The sequence below is a fragment of the Arachis duranensis genome, chromosome 6 (genome assembly GCF_000817695.3).
Source record: "Arachis duranensis cultivar V14167 chromosome 6, aradu.V14167.gnm2.J7QH, whole genome shotgun sequence".
Lineage (NCBI taxonomy): Eukaryota > Viridiplantae > Streptophyta > Magnoliopsida > Fabales > Fabaceae > Arachis > Arachis duranensis.
Genome location: NC_029777.3, coordinates 19,843,211 through 19,856,387, shown reverse-complemented (window position 1 = coordinate 19,856,387; position 13,177 = coordinate 19,843,211). Strand labels below are relative to the sequence as shown.

Below are 13,177 nucleotides of genomic sequence, written 5' to 3'. Positions count from 1 at the left end.
TCATTTTGCTTCTGTTGGTCGGTCTTCCAGGAGGAAGACCTCTAGCTCTTTGTGATCCTTCATCTTCTCACCATGATAAAGCTTTAGGTGGTGTCCATTGACCTTAATGAATTTGGAGCTAGAAGGATGGCGCAGGTGAAAAACTCCGTATGGCTCTGCCTTTTCTACTCTGTAGGGACCTTTCCATCTTGATCTCAGTTTGCCTGGCATAAGCCTCAGTCTGGAGTTGTAAAGAAGAACTAACTCCCCTGGTCTGAATTCTCTCCTTTTTATGTGCTTGTCATGGACGGCCTTCATCTTTTCCTTGTATCGCTTGGAGTTATCATATTCTTCTAGGCAAAGGTTCTCTAATTCTGCTAGTTGCAGCTTCCTTTCAGCACCAGCTTCCTTAAAATTCATGTTGCATTCTTTTACAGCCCAGAAGGCCTTGTGTTCCACTTCTACTGGAAGGTGGCAAGCCTTACCGTACACTAAGTAGAAGGGGCTCATCCCAATGGGTGTCTTGTACGCTGTTCGATATGCCTAGAGCGCATCTTGTAACCTGGCACTCCAGTCCTTCATATGAGGCTTTACTATCTTCTCCAGAATGTGTTTAATCTCTCTGTTAGACACTTCTACTTTTCCATTGGTCTGAGGATGATAAGCTGTTGCTACTTTGTGAACAATCCCATGCTTCTTCAGTAATCCTGTTAATCTCCTGTTACAAAAGTGAGTGCCTTGATCGCTCACGATTGCTCATGGTGATCCAAAGTGACAGATAATATGGTTTCTAACAAAGGAAACAACAGTGTTATCATCATCAGTACGGGTAGGAATTGCTTCCACCCATTTAGAAAGATAATCTACAGCTAACAGTATATAAAGGTAACCACTAGAGTTTGGAAATGGACCCATGAAGTCAATGCCCCAAACATAAAAAATTTCACAGAAAAGCATAGTCTATTGAGGCATCTCATCCCTCTTGGATATATTACCAAATATTTGGCATGGGGAATAAGATTTACAAAAGATAGCAGCATCTTTAAAAAGAGTAGGCCACCAAAATCCACAGTCTAAAATTTTTCTAGCTGTTCTTTGAGGGCCAAAATGTCCTCCACTCTCAGAAGAGTTGCAAGCTTCTAAAATGGACTAGAATTCTGATTGGGGTACACATCTTCTAATTACCTGGTTAGCACCACACCTCCATAAATATAGATCATTCCATATATAATATTTGGACTCACTTTTCAGCTTGTCTCTTTGATGCTTAGTAAAATTGGGAGGGAAAGTATGGCTAACTAGATAATTAGCTACGGGTGCATACCAAGGAGCTACTTCAGATACTGCATGCAAGCTATCAAATGGAAAAGCATCATTGATAGGAGTGGAGTCATCCTTAATATGCTCAAGGCGACTCAAGTGGTCTGCCACTAAATTCTGGTTACCACTCCTATCCTTAATTTCTAAGTCAAATTCTTGCAGTAACAGTATCCACCGTATCAACCTTGGTTTGGACTCTTTTTTAGCTAATAAATATTTTAGAGTTGCATGGTCCGAGTACACTACTGCCTTAGTACCAAGTAAATAGGCTCGGAATTTATCCAGAGCAAAAACAATAGCAAGAAGCTCCTTTTCAGTAGTAGTGTAATTAGACTGAGCAACATCTAAGGTCTTAGACGCATAAGCTATTACGAAAGGATTCTTACCTTCGCGCTGAGCCTTTGCCACTCCTATTGCATGGTTGGAGGCATCACACATAATCTCAGAATGCTGGCTCCAGTCTGGTCCTCTCACAATTGGAGCTTGAGTCAGGGCGATCTTCAGTTTATCAAATGCTTGCATGCAATCCTCACTAAACTCAAACTCAATATCTTTCTGCAGTAGTCTGGATAAAGGTAATGCTACCTTACTGAAGTCCTTAATAAATCTCCTATAGAAACCTGCATGGCCAAGGAACGAACAGACTTCCCTCACGGAGGAGGGATAAGGTAAACTAGAAATGACATCTATCTTTGCTGGGCCTACAAAAATACCAGTATTAGAGACAACATGTCCTAGAACAATACCTTGTTTGACCATAAAATGACACTTTTCAAAATTCAAAACAAGATTTGATCTAACACACTTGTCTAATACTCAAGATAAACTATCCGAGCAAAGGATAAAAGAATCACCATATATGCTAAAATCATCCATAAAAACTTCCATACAATTCTCAATAAGATCAGAGAAAAGACGCATCATGCACCTTTGGAAAGTAGCTGGTGCATTGCACAAGCCAAAAGGCATTCTCTTGTAAGCATAAGTTCCAAAGGGACATGTAAAAGTAGTCTTTTCCTGATCCTCAGGAGCTATATGGATCTGAAAATAGCCTATGTAACCATTTAAAAAGCAGTAATGAGATTTACCTGACAGGCAATCAAGCATTTGATCAATGAATGGCAGGGGATAGTGATCCTTACGAGTGGCTTGGTTGAGATGTCTGTAGCCAATGCACACCCTCCAGGAATTCTGTACTCTAGTTGCTATGAGCTCTCCTTGCTCATTCTTTACTGTTATGATTCTAGACTTCTTGGACACTACTTGTACTGGACTGACCCATTCACTATCTGAAATGGGGTAGATGATGTCTGCCTCCAATAATCTGGTCACTTCCTTCTTGACGACCTCTAAGATGGTGGGATTCAGTCTTCTTTGGGGTTGACGGATAGGTCTTGCTCCATCTTCTAAAAATATTCTAGCTCACAGACTTGAGGGCTGATGCCTACTATATCCGCCAAGCTACACCCAATTGCTTTCTTGTGTTGTCTCAGCATACTGAGCAGCTGCTCTTCCTATTGAGAAGTGAATTCCCTTGCAATGATAACTGAAAACTTCTGATTATCCTCAAGGTAAGCATACTTGAGGTGTGGAGGAAGGGGCTTCAATTCCGATCTCTGCTCATGGCTAGGCTCTGGATCATCCGGGGTTATTGATAATGACAAAGTGTCCTCATTATGTTCTGAGGGTGTCCCCACACTTGGACCTTGCTCTAAGTGTTTCTCTTCTACTTCTTCTTGGTGAACTTCAGCTACAGTTTCATCAATAATGTTGCACTGGAAGATAGAATGATCTTCCGGAAGGTGCTTCATAGCTTCATTCAAACTGAAACTCACTATTCTGCCATCTATCTCAAAGGAGTAAGTTCTTGAGAATGCATCCAATTTGAACTTCGAAGTCTTCAGGAATGGTCTTCCAAGCAGGATTGATGATGGTCTTCCTGAGTCATTAGGAGGCATTTCCAGGATATAGAAGTCGATGGGAAATGTGAGCCCCTTAATGCTCACTAATACATCTTCAGCAATTCCAACTACTGTAATAATGCTTTTATCTGCTAACACAAAACGAGCTGCCGACCTTTTTAAGGGAGGGAGCCTCAAAGCATCATATATAGACAATGGCATTATACTAACACACGCTCCTAAATCACACATGCAGTCAGAAAATAATACACCTCTAATGGTACAGTTAACCATGCATGGATCTGGATCACTATATTTTTCAGGTATACCTCCCATTAAAGCAGATATAGAACTACCTAAAGGAATAGTTTCTAATTCATTAATTTTATCTTTGTGTATGCATAAATCTTTTAGAAACTTTACATATTTAGGTACTTGTTAAATAACATCAAAAAGGGGTACAGTTACCTCAACTTTTTTGAAGATTTCTACCATTTTGGGATCAAGTTTCATCTGCTTTCTAGACTTCCGTGCAAGGTGTGGAAATGGGATAGGAATGGCGCCATTTGCAGCTTCTGCTTCTTTTGGTGCTCATTCCTTGGCTGAGCTGCTTCTTTTTCAACCAAGTCTTACACTTCATCTTCTTCTTCAACTTTCTCCACTTCAACCATGTCCTCAATTGGGGCATGTTCTAGTGAGCTTGGCTCCTCTGGATTCCTCTCTTGCAGTGTGGTTATGGACCTCAAAGTGATGGCATTGATACCTCCCTTGGGGTTGGGTAAAGGTTGAGAGCGAATTCCAGTGGAGTTTAAAGGCTGGTTGTTGGAGTTATTCAGTGATCCAATCTGTGAGACAAGAGCTTGCAAGGTAGAGTTTAGACCGTTCAAGGTAGAAGTGAGGTTGTTCTTCATGGTCTTTTGTCTTTGATCAATCGAGTTTAGTAACTCGTCATTAGAAGAGGAAGGGGGGTAAGTAATCTGAGAGGTCTGCTATTGGTTGTTCTGAGGTGCTTGGGACTGCCTTTGGTGAGGTGCTCTGTAAGGCTGGTTCTGATTCTACTGTTTATTGTTATTATTCCACCTCTGATTTCTATTGTTGTCTCTGCCTCCTCTATTATTATTGTCCCTCCATCTCTGGTTAGAATTATCTCTCGAACCCTGGTTGGAGTTGTCCTGCCATCCTTGGTCAAAGTTTCCAACTTGGTTATAGTTGTTGCCTTGTTGATAGTATCCTTGATTCGGACGGTCATAGAAATTGTGAGTAGCTGCCAAGGTGTTGTCCTCATGTTGGAGCTGTGGACATTCATCAATGTAATGACTATAATCATCACATATTCTGCATACTCTCTGAGGAACCAGTTGTTGACTACATTGTGGTCAAGGAGGTTGAAACTGTTGCTGGCCCAGATGTATCTGCTTCAGTAGGTTGGTCATCTCACATAGCAATTTTGTGAGAGCAGTATTCTCACTGCTAGAGGAAACCTCTGCCATGACCTTGGGGTGGTTGTTCCTGTTGCGCTTGTGAGTCCAAGCAGACTCAGCCAGGTCGGCGATCTGTTGCCATGCTTCATCTGTGGTCTTGTACTTTTTCAGAGAACCATTGCTTGCACCATCTAATGTAGTCTTATCTTGAGGCTTCATGCCTTGTGTTAAGTAGCCGATCAATACCAACTTGTCAATCATGTGGTGGGGGAATGCGTCTAGAAGATTAGTGAAGCACTCCCAGTACTCGTAGAGAGTCTCAGATTTGCCTTGGATGATCATTGAAATCTCTTTCCTTAATCTATCAGTAACTTCAGCTGGAAAGTATTTTTTCTAGGAATTCTCTCCTGAGCGTATCCTAGTTAGTGACAACTGCTTCAGGTTGAGTATAGTACCACTCTCTCGCCTTTCCCTCAAGAGAAAACGGAAAAGCGACTAGCAGAATAGAAGTCTCAGTTGCACCATTATGCCTAACAGTAGAACAGGGTGTCTAAAAATATCTGAGGTGCTTGAAAGGCTCTTGAGCAGGTAGGCCGTGAAACTTTGGCAATAGATTAATTAGTGCAGTCTTCAGTTCAACATCTGCACTGAGATTTGGATGATGCGCTTAGAAAGGTGGTAGTGTAAAGTCCGGAGCTCCCGCCTCTTGAAGAGTAATCCTCCTGGGAGCTGCCATGTCCTCTGCGCTCAAATCAACCAAATCAGTAGAAAGGGAGCTTGTTTCTTCCTTAAATTGCCTTTCAAATTTGTCCTCAGAAAGGACTAACCGACGCCAAACCCGTCTTATACATGAGATAGTTCTTTCAATTTCAGGATCAAATACGGGTAGGCTCGAATCAGGTAATGAACGCGTCATTCAATGAAAGAAACACACAGCTCATGGTAATAAAATAAAATAAAATAAAGTGCAAATTAAATAAAAATCCAACCAATAAATTAGCACACTGTTGCAACTCCCTGGCAACGGTGCCAAAAATTGACGTGGCGAAAAATCACCGATTAAGAGTTTATGGGGAAAATGGCATTGCAAGTATAGCTCTTAACCAATGAAGATTCCGCGTATCAATTTAAAAGAGTTGTCATTAAATTTTAGAAATAAAATACTGGGAGTGTGAATCCCAGGTCGTCTCCCAATGAGTTGCAGAGAGAATGCTAATTTATTAATTAGGTGTTTTCAAGAGAGTTGAGTTTGGATAATGAGCAATTAAATAGTTGTAAATTAAAGAAATAAAAACTAAGAATGATTATTAATATTCTAAATAAAAAGGCCTTGACTGGGGGAATGATCAATTAGAAGTTCTATCCTTGTTAGGATCTCTTAGGTGTAGTATCAAAAAGGTTGTTGTTTTCACTTAGTTAACCCTTACTAAATAAAGGAAAGTCAAGTGATTGAGCTAACCCTTACTAAATCCTAGTTCTCTCCCTTGGGAAGGTCTAGCAACTAGCCAACAACTTCCAGTTTGATCTTCACTTAAGCCTTCCAACTCAAGTGTCTCCTTTTAATCAACCCCCATGTCAAGTAGGGAATCTACTCCATTGACATGAATATAATACTCAGAAAAATATAAGAAGAAGACATAATAAATTAAATAAAATAGAGACTGAAAATTAATTAAAAATAAAAGTAACACTCTATATCAACAATCCATGAAAATAATTCAATTACCACTTTAAGCAAGAATTAAGAATATGGAATAAATAAAAGAGCAATTAAGGAAACAAACTAGAATAGTGTCTTCAACGGAGGTGATGACTCTTCAATATCGAAAGCAAAAAAGCATAGAACTAATAAACTATAAATGTAAAGAGAACCTAGAGGAAGAGTAGTTCCTATCTAGATTCAGATCTAAAATCCTAAAACTATCCTAATGAGAATGTGTGTTCATGTGTGTTGAGTCTCTGGACGTTCCTTGGCTTTATTCTGTGTTGCTGGGCTAAAAATTGGGTCAAAACTCGGCCGAAAATTGCCCCCAGCATTTTCTGTTATCTCTACAGATCGCAGGTCACGCGTGCGCGTCATTCAGCGATTTTCCTTGTCACGCGTACGTGTCATCCACACGTGCGCGTCATTCGTGCAGATTCCAATTCACGCGTACCCGTCAGGCACACGCACACGTCACTGTGACTTTCTCCATTCCGCGCGCTCGCGTGAGCCATGCGCGCGCGTTGATGCTGAATGGTCATATCCTTAGTTTCTTGTGTTCCTTCCATTTTTTTGCAAGCTTCCTCACCATTCTCTAAGCCATTCCTGCCATGTAAAGCCTGAAACACTTAACACACGGATCACGACATCGAATGGTATAAAGGAGAACTGAAATACACAAATTAAAGATCTCTAGGAAGCAAGTTTTCAACCATAGAATAAACTTTGGAAGTGATTGTAAAATCATGCAGTTCATATGAATAAGTGGGTAAAGACTTGATGAAACCACTCAATTAAACGCAAGATAAACCATAAAATAGTTGTTTATCAGTGAGGTCTTGGAACTTGTGTATCAAGGGCTTGCGGTGCCTTGTGGCTTAGGGTGAAATCGGCTAAGGTATGTTTTCAGTTTCTCATAACTAGAATATAATGTCTTGTGAAAATTTAGGCTAGATGACCATAGGTTAAGTTGTGTGATATGTATGATCGAGGATTAGAGACTTGTGGTTAGAATTGTTGAGTGAGTGATTGAAATATATGATGAATGATTGATGATAATTTATGTTGGATAATGATGTTAACGAGAATTTATGAAGGATGATGATGATATTGAGTATAAGAATGATGACTTTGTTAATTGGTGAATTTTAATTTTGATGCCTATTTAGTGATTTTAGTAATGTAGTATGTGTTGGATTGATGTGGATATTTAGTATGTTGGTGAAGGTATGAATGTGGGGTATGGTTGATAAGGTGATGGTTTTAATGAACTATAATGATACATTGATGATTGATGTTCTAGTTAGATTAATGAACAAGAATTATTATTGTTATTTCAAGGATGAATAATGCTGTTTGGATATATATTGTTGGGTTAGAGTTGTTGAAATAGAGTGTTGTATGCTATGGAATGAATAAGAAGGTGAAGATGATAGTTTGGGTTGTTTTTAATGTTGTGTAGAACCTTGGAATGTTGATTGAAAATTGTGATTTTGGTGAAAATAGAGGTTTGAGATTTGTTGAGAAAATATGATTTTTGGTCAAATTTCGGCAAGCCATAACTCGGCTTCCGGACCCCCAAAATGTTTTAAACTTGTTTCATATAAAAATTGGGTCCGTGAAATTTACGCCGTAGAAAGACAAGAACGGATGAAAAATATTTTAAAATGAAAAAGTTATTGCGTCGAAAATTCGGTATGTAAGATTGAAATTCTGTAGACTTAAACATTTTTTACTAATCTGCAATGCACGTGTACGCAAACCCCTCCATACGCGAATGGGTGTCTCTGTTTAACATGCATGCATATGCGGACGAGGTAACGCGTATGTGTGATTGCAAATTACACTTCCACGCGTACGCGTGACCTCTATTTCAGCAAATATGAATTTTTTGATTTAAAGCTCAATTTTGAACCCCTAAACATCTATTTTTACTCCCCAATATCCTAAACTAAAATTTAATTGTAGAAAGGGAGTTGAACATTGAGAGGATAATAACTTGCGAGTGAAGAAAGATTGTAAATGGGTGATGTAAATTGAAAAATTTAACGGGGATGCTGGTTTGTAAATAAATATGATTGTGGCCCCGGGTAGTTGGCAGTGGCGATGTCTACTTGCTCCGGGTATGAGACAGGGAAGAAGAACTATGAAAAATGAATTTGATTATGGAGTTTTAAATGAATATATGTTTATGATACCTGGGTAGTAGCAAGGATGGTGGTTCGTCTCACTTGCTCCAGGTTAATGTTTGAGATTTAATAACAATGATGCTTGATTTAAACTGAATGAATGTATGTTTGAGACCCTGAGCAGTAGCAAGGATGGTGGTTCGTCCCACTTACTCTAGGTCAGTGATTCTGATGCCTGGATAGTAGCAGCAGTAGTAGTTATTTCACTTGCTCCAACTTGAGCTTTTAAACACCCACCTGGGTAATAGTCTTAATAGTGGTTATTCCATTGGATCTGAGTTGAGCGGATAGTAGCAAAGGGATTGTAGCTCAAACCCACTTGCTCCGCAATAGGGGTTTTAGTCTATGGTTAGCTATCAGGACGTGTCGGGTTGGCTATATAATTGACAGATGATATCATCAGCCATAGGACAGGCATTCATCATATGTATTTGTCTATTTTTCTTAAGTTTGCATTTCTTGGGATTGTCTAATTGATAATCTATGCTTACCTGCTATATTTGTTACCTACTATAATTGTATTCTTCTTGTGTATGCCATTGTCTGTTTGCTTGTATGTGTGGTTCCACCGGAGTTGGGGGTTTTGGAAGAAAGTAGACGACAGAGGGTTTCAGTATAGTTTAGTTAAGATTTAAAACTTTAGATTACCTACCTTACTTATGGTTTACAATTTATTACTTTTAAGTTTTATAATCTGAGTGTCAATGTTCTAGGATTGCCTTCAACTTTCCCAGGACATTATATGTTAGTGATGTGGGCACTGTTACCATGCTGAGAACCTCTGGTTCTCACCCATACATAGTTTGTGGTTTTCAGATGCAGGACGTGAGGCACCTCGCTGAGGCATTCTGGGAGCTTCTTACATAGAAGACCTTCTTGCCTTTGGGACTTTACTTTTGGTTATAATATTTATATGTAGATACTTATTATCTCCACTACTTATATATGTATTATTCCTTTTAGAGGTTATTTTGGAGAAACAGGTTCTGTAAACTTTGTATTTTGGGCTCTTTTGGGAACTCTAATGTATATATGTATATATGCTTATGTGCTCTGGCCAGTTTACTTTTGCGAGCCGAGTCAGAAGCTTTGTTATTTGAATCTTATAACTCTTTAGTAATTAGCCATGTTTAGCTTACTCTTATTTTGCTTCGGTTACGCTAACGTTAACGTGAGGGTTGCGCTTTCGGTTTAACAGTTTTGTTTTTAACTTTGCTACAAAGAATCCTAGTTATAAACAATTTTTCACCTATATTATATTATATAATTTTATTTTTAGAGGTCGTAATACTTTACCACCTCTGTCTTATGACTTAAGCATAAGATTGTATATGGTAGGGTGTTACATTATGGTATCAAAGCAGTTTGTTCCTCTAGAGCCTGAGGGACAGACTGAATATGCTTTTGGACATACTCTGGGTGTCTATACCTGCTAATTAGGATATCTAAATGATACATGTGGCATGATTGTCCATGAACATGCATTTGGAACTTTAAAGCACTAGACTTGCGATATTGAGACTGATCTACTTGATATCACTTGTTTGGTGTGAACATGAACCATATATCGACTCACGGACATGGTTGTGGGTGCGGTAGGGGTAGATTAGGCAATGCAAATCCTGAAACGGCAGGGAGCAACCCTATGGACTTTATGGTTGCCATAGGAAACATGGCTACGGCTATGCAGGCGATAGCTGAAGTGCTAGGAAATCAAGTGAACCATGGAAACGGTAATAATGGGGATGACAGGCCGGTGACACTTGCTACTTTCCTGAAGTTTCATCCTTCGACCTTCAAGGGAACTACGATCCCTACATAGGCAGACAACTGTCTCCAAGCAATGGAGCGGGCTCTACAAGATTAGCAGGTTCCCGAGGAATAGTGGGTGAAGTTTGTGACCTACCAGTTACAAGGTGAAGCTCAATACTAGTGGCAGGGAACACAGCGTATTCTACAACCTGACGGCACTGCGATAATTGGGAGGTGTTTCGGACTGAGTTCTATCAGAGATACTTCTCTAATTTAGTTAGGAATGCTAAGGAGCTTGAACTGCTGCAATTAAAACATGAGAAAATGTCGATTGCTGAGTATACGAATAAATTTAAAGAACTATGCCAATTTTTCTGATCTGTCAAGGTGCTCTGGAGAATTTTGCTGAGTGGAAATGTATTAAGTACGAGGAAGGACTTTGGAGTGACATTCTGGGCTCCGTTGGGCCGATGTAGATTAGAGTATTTTCTGAACTTGTGAACAAGAGTTGGGTTGCTGAAGAATGTGTAAAAAAAGCCACTATGGTAGAGATTGATAACCGGGAATTTCACCGAAGAGACCACAATCAGAATTTGACACCAAAAGGCTAAGAATTCAAGTAAAGAGGATATGTTCAACCATTTCCTCATGATCGGAACCAGGTTGGAACAAATGACAATTACCGAGGAAACGGTGGAGGAAAACAAACAAGATCTACTACGGAGGATCTGACTTACGAAAGGTGTGGGCACTACCATCTGGATATGCCATGCCATTTTGGATTAGGAGTATGTTAGAAGTGCGGGTTACCAGGACATGTATCCCAAAATTGTTCGCAGGGAAGGACTCAAGATGTGGGACGATCGAATCAGCAGGGTTGAGGTAATTGCAAAATTGATAACCAAAACTTTAAATTGTAGTATGTGATCTTGAAACACCGTATTCATTTATAGCCTACGTCAGGGATGAGGATGTAAGATTGAAAGTGTCAAGCTTGGTGTTAAGCTTTGGTTTTGGTTGAAGGGAATAATGAAAGAAAAATCTGTTCGACCGAGTGCTACTCTGTGGAGAACACTCATTTTCTCAGTAGAAAGGGAAGACCATAGTAGTAGACTATATGCGAGAGGGAGAGTACCGGCGAATCTTCGTGACTCGATCTAGCTTTCCTTCTGTACATGCAATGGAATTTTGTTTCGGATTCCTTTTTCCTCGAACAACGAATGGTTTGTCCTTTAAAATTCTAACTCCTTTACGTGCATATACTTATATTTGAATCTATCCATCTAGGGGTGAGCATGAGCTTGTTTTGGTATAGACAAATGATTCTTGAGCCTTGGATATTCACTGAAGGTTGGGTGCTCTCTTCACAACTTTGTATAGTTCATGGCCAGCTGAAACTTACTTGATTCAATATGTCTTATCCTTGCTATCAATTATTTTTGCTCTGGCTTCCTTTCTTGAGATGCACCTTAGTTCTTTTCTTGTGCATTTTGTTATTCTCTAAGAATTAGCCAGAACACCATGCCAGGCATCTTTCTATTTCTAACGAGCACCATTTATGTCATTTAATCGCCTCTAAGGCCTAATACCTTTTTGGAAATCAACTCGAGTTTAGTTTAATATTTAATACAATTCCTGGATATGACCATTAAGACGTTAATTTCTTAGAGAAGGACATCTGGATTTAGAAGATGAACCATGTAAGTATGCAACACTAAGAAGCATGTTGGGGCCTTATTTCTTACCGACCGTATTGCCTGAAATTACATTGGCGCTCTAGGATGCACCATGTGTGTGGATGCGTGAATGCGAAGAAAACTTTTGAATCTTGAAAGGATTAGCCTTGGTACCAGTATTCGCGATACTTGAATCTAATATACCATATGACATTACTACGATGTATTATCAAAGGGTTTAGGATGCACGTGGAAGTAACATCGTAAAGTGATGACAAGTGCCCTCAGTAAGGAGACCCTGAGTGTTGTTGGAGGACGATTAAGGAGAAGGAACCGTTAAGTAAGGTTGTAGTCTAAAGCTGGGCGTTGAGGCAGCAGCTAGAGGTATCCGACTGAATTGATTGCGAGTTTCAAAGAGTTATAAGGTCGAGAGTTTGGGAAGTGCAATAAGAGGGTAAAGAGCTACTAAGAATGTTGAAGCATGTCGAACAAGGGAATCAAGTATCTTAGGTTCAGAATTTATAGCCGAAAACAACGAGGAATGATTAAGCAAAAACCGAGTTAAGGTTCTAACTACGCAAGCCGACATAAAAGTTATGCAAACCAACGGAGTTAGCCTAGAGAGTTTAAAAGAGAAAGTTGTGTATTCTTGGAAACTACTTCGGTGACTGGTAACAGATGAGCGATTGACCTAAAGGAGTTTATTTCGAGGTATGTTGGGCCATCTTAGGTATTAGAACAAATTGAACTAGTGGTATATCAAGTGTTCTTACAGCCGTGTCTCTCGTACTTACGTGATGTATTCCATGCCTCTCAGCTCTGAGAATACATTCCTAATACAACTTGTGTACTAGAACTTGAACCAGTTCAATTAATGAAGGATATGAAGTTTCGAGTGACCCCAATTAGGATTGATAATGTAAACTTTAAGGAACTTTGAGGAAAAAGAGGTCTCATTAGAGAAAGTGACTTAGAAATCAAGTCGGGATGAAAATTCACACCGGAGAACTTGAATTGAGAATGAGGATCAACTAACCGCGCTTATTTGCAAGTAATTGAATTTTGGGGACAAAATTCCAAATTAGGTGGGTAGGATGTAAAACCCGTGAAATTAATAAATAATTAGCCAATAAATCAATTGTTAATCCAAGAAATTAGAAAATGAAATTTTATAGTTTAATGAGGTAGAGCTAATTAAAATAAGAATTTTAACACTAATAATTTTAAAGAATTTGGC

At 39.3% G+C, this 13,177-nt stretch overlaps 1 protein-coding gene across 1 annotated transcript; it reads right to left on the bottom strand.

The window, feature by feature from the left end:
- LOC107493329 (uncharacterized) lies at nt 1-489 on the bottom strand. Its single transcript, XM_016114428.1, has one exon. The coding sequence runs from the start codon at nt 487-489 to the stop codon at nt 1-3; it is 489 nt and encodes a 162-aa protein (XP_015969914.1).
- Nucleotides 490-13,177: the final 12,688 nt, after the last annotated feature.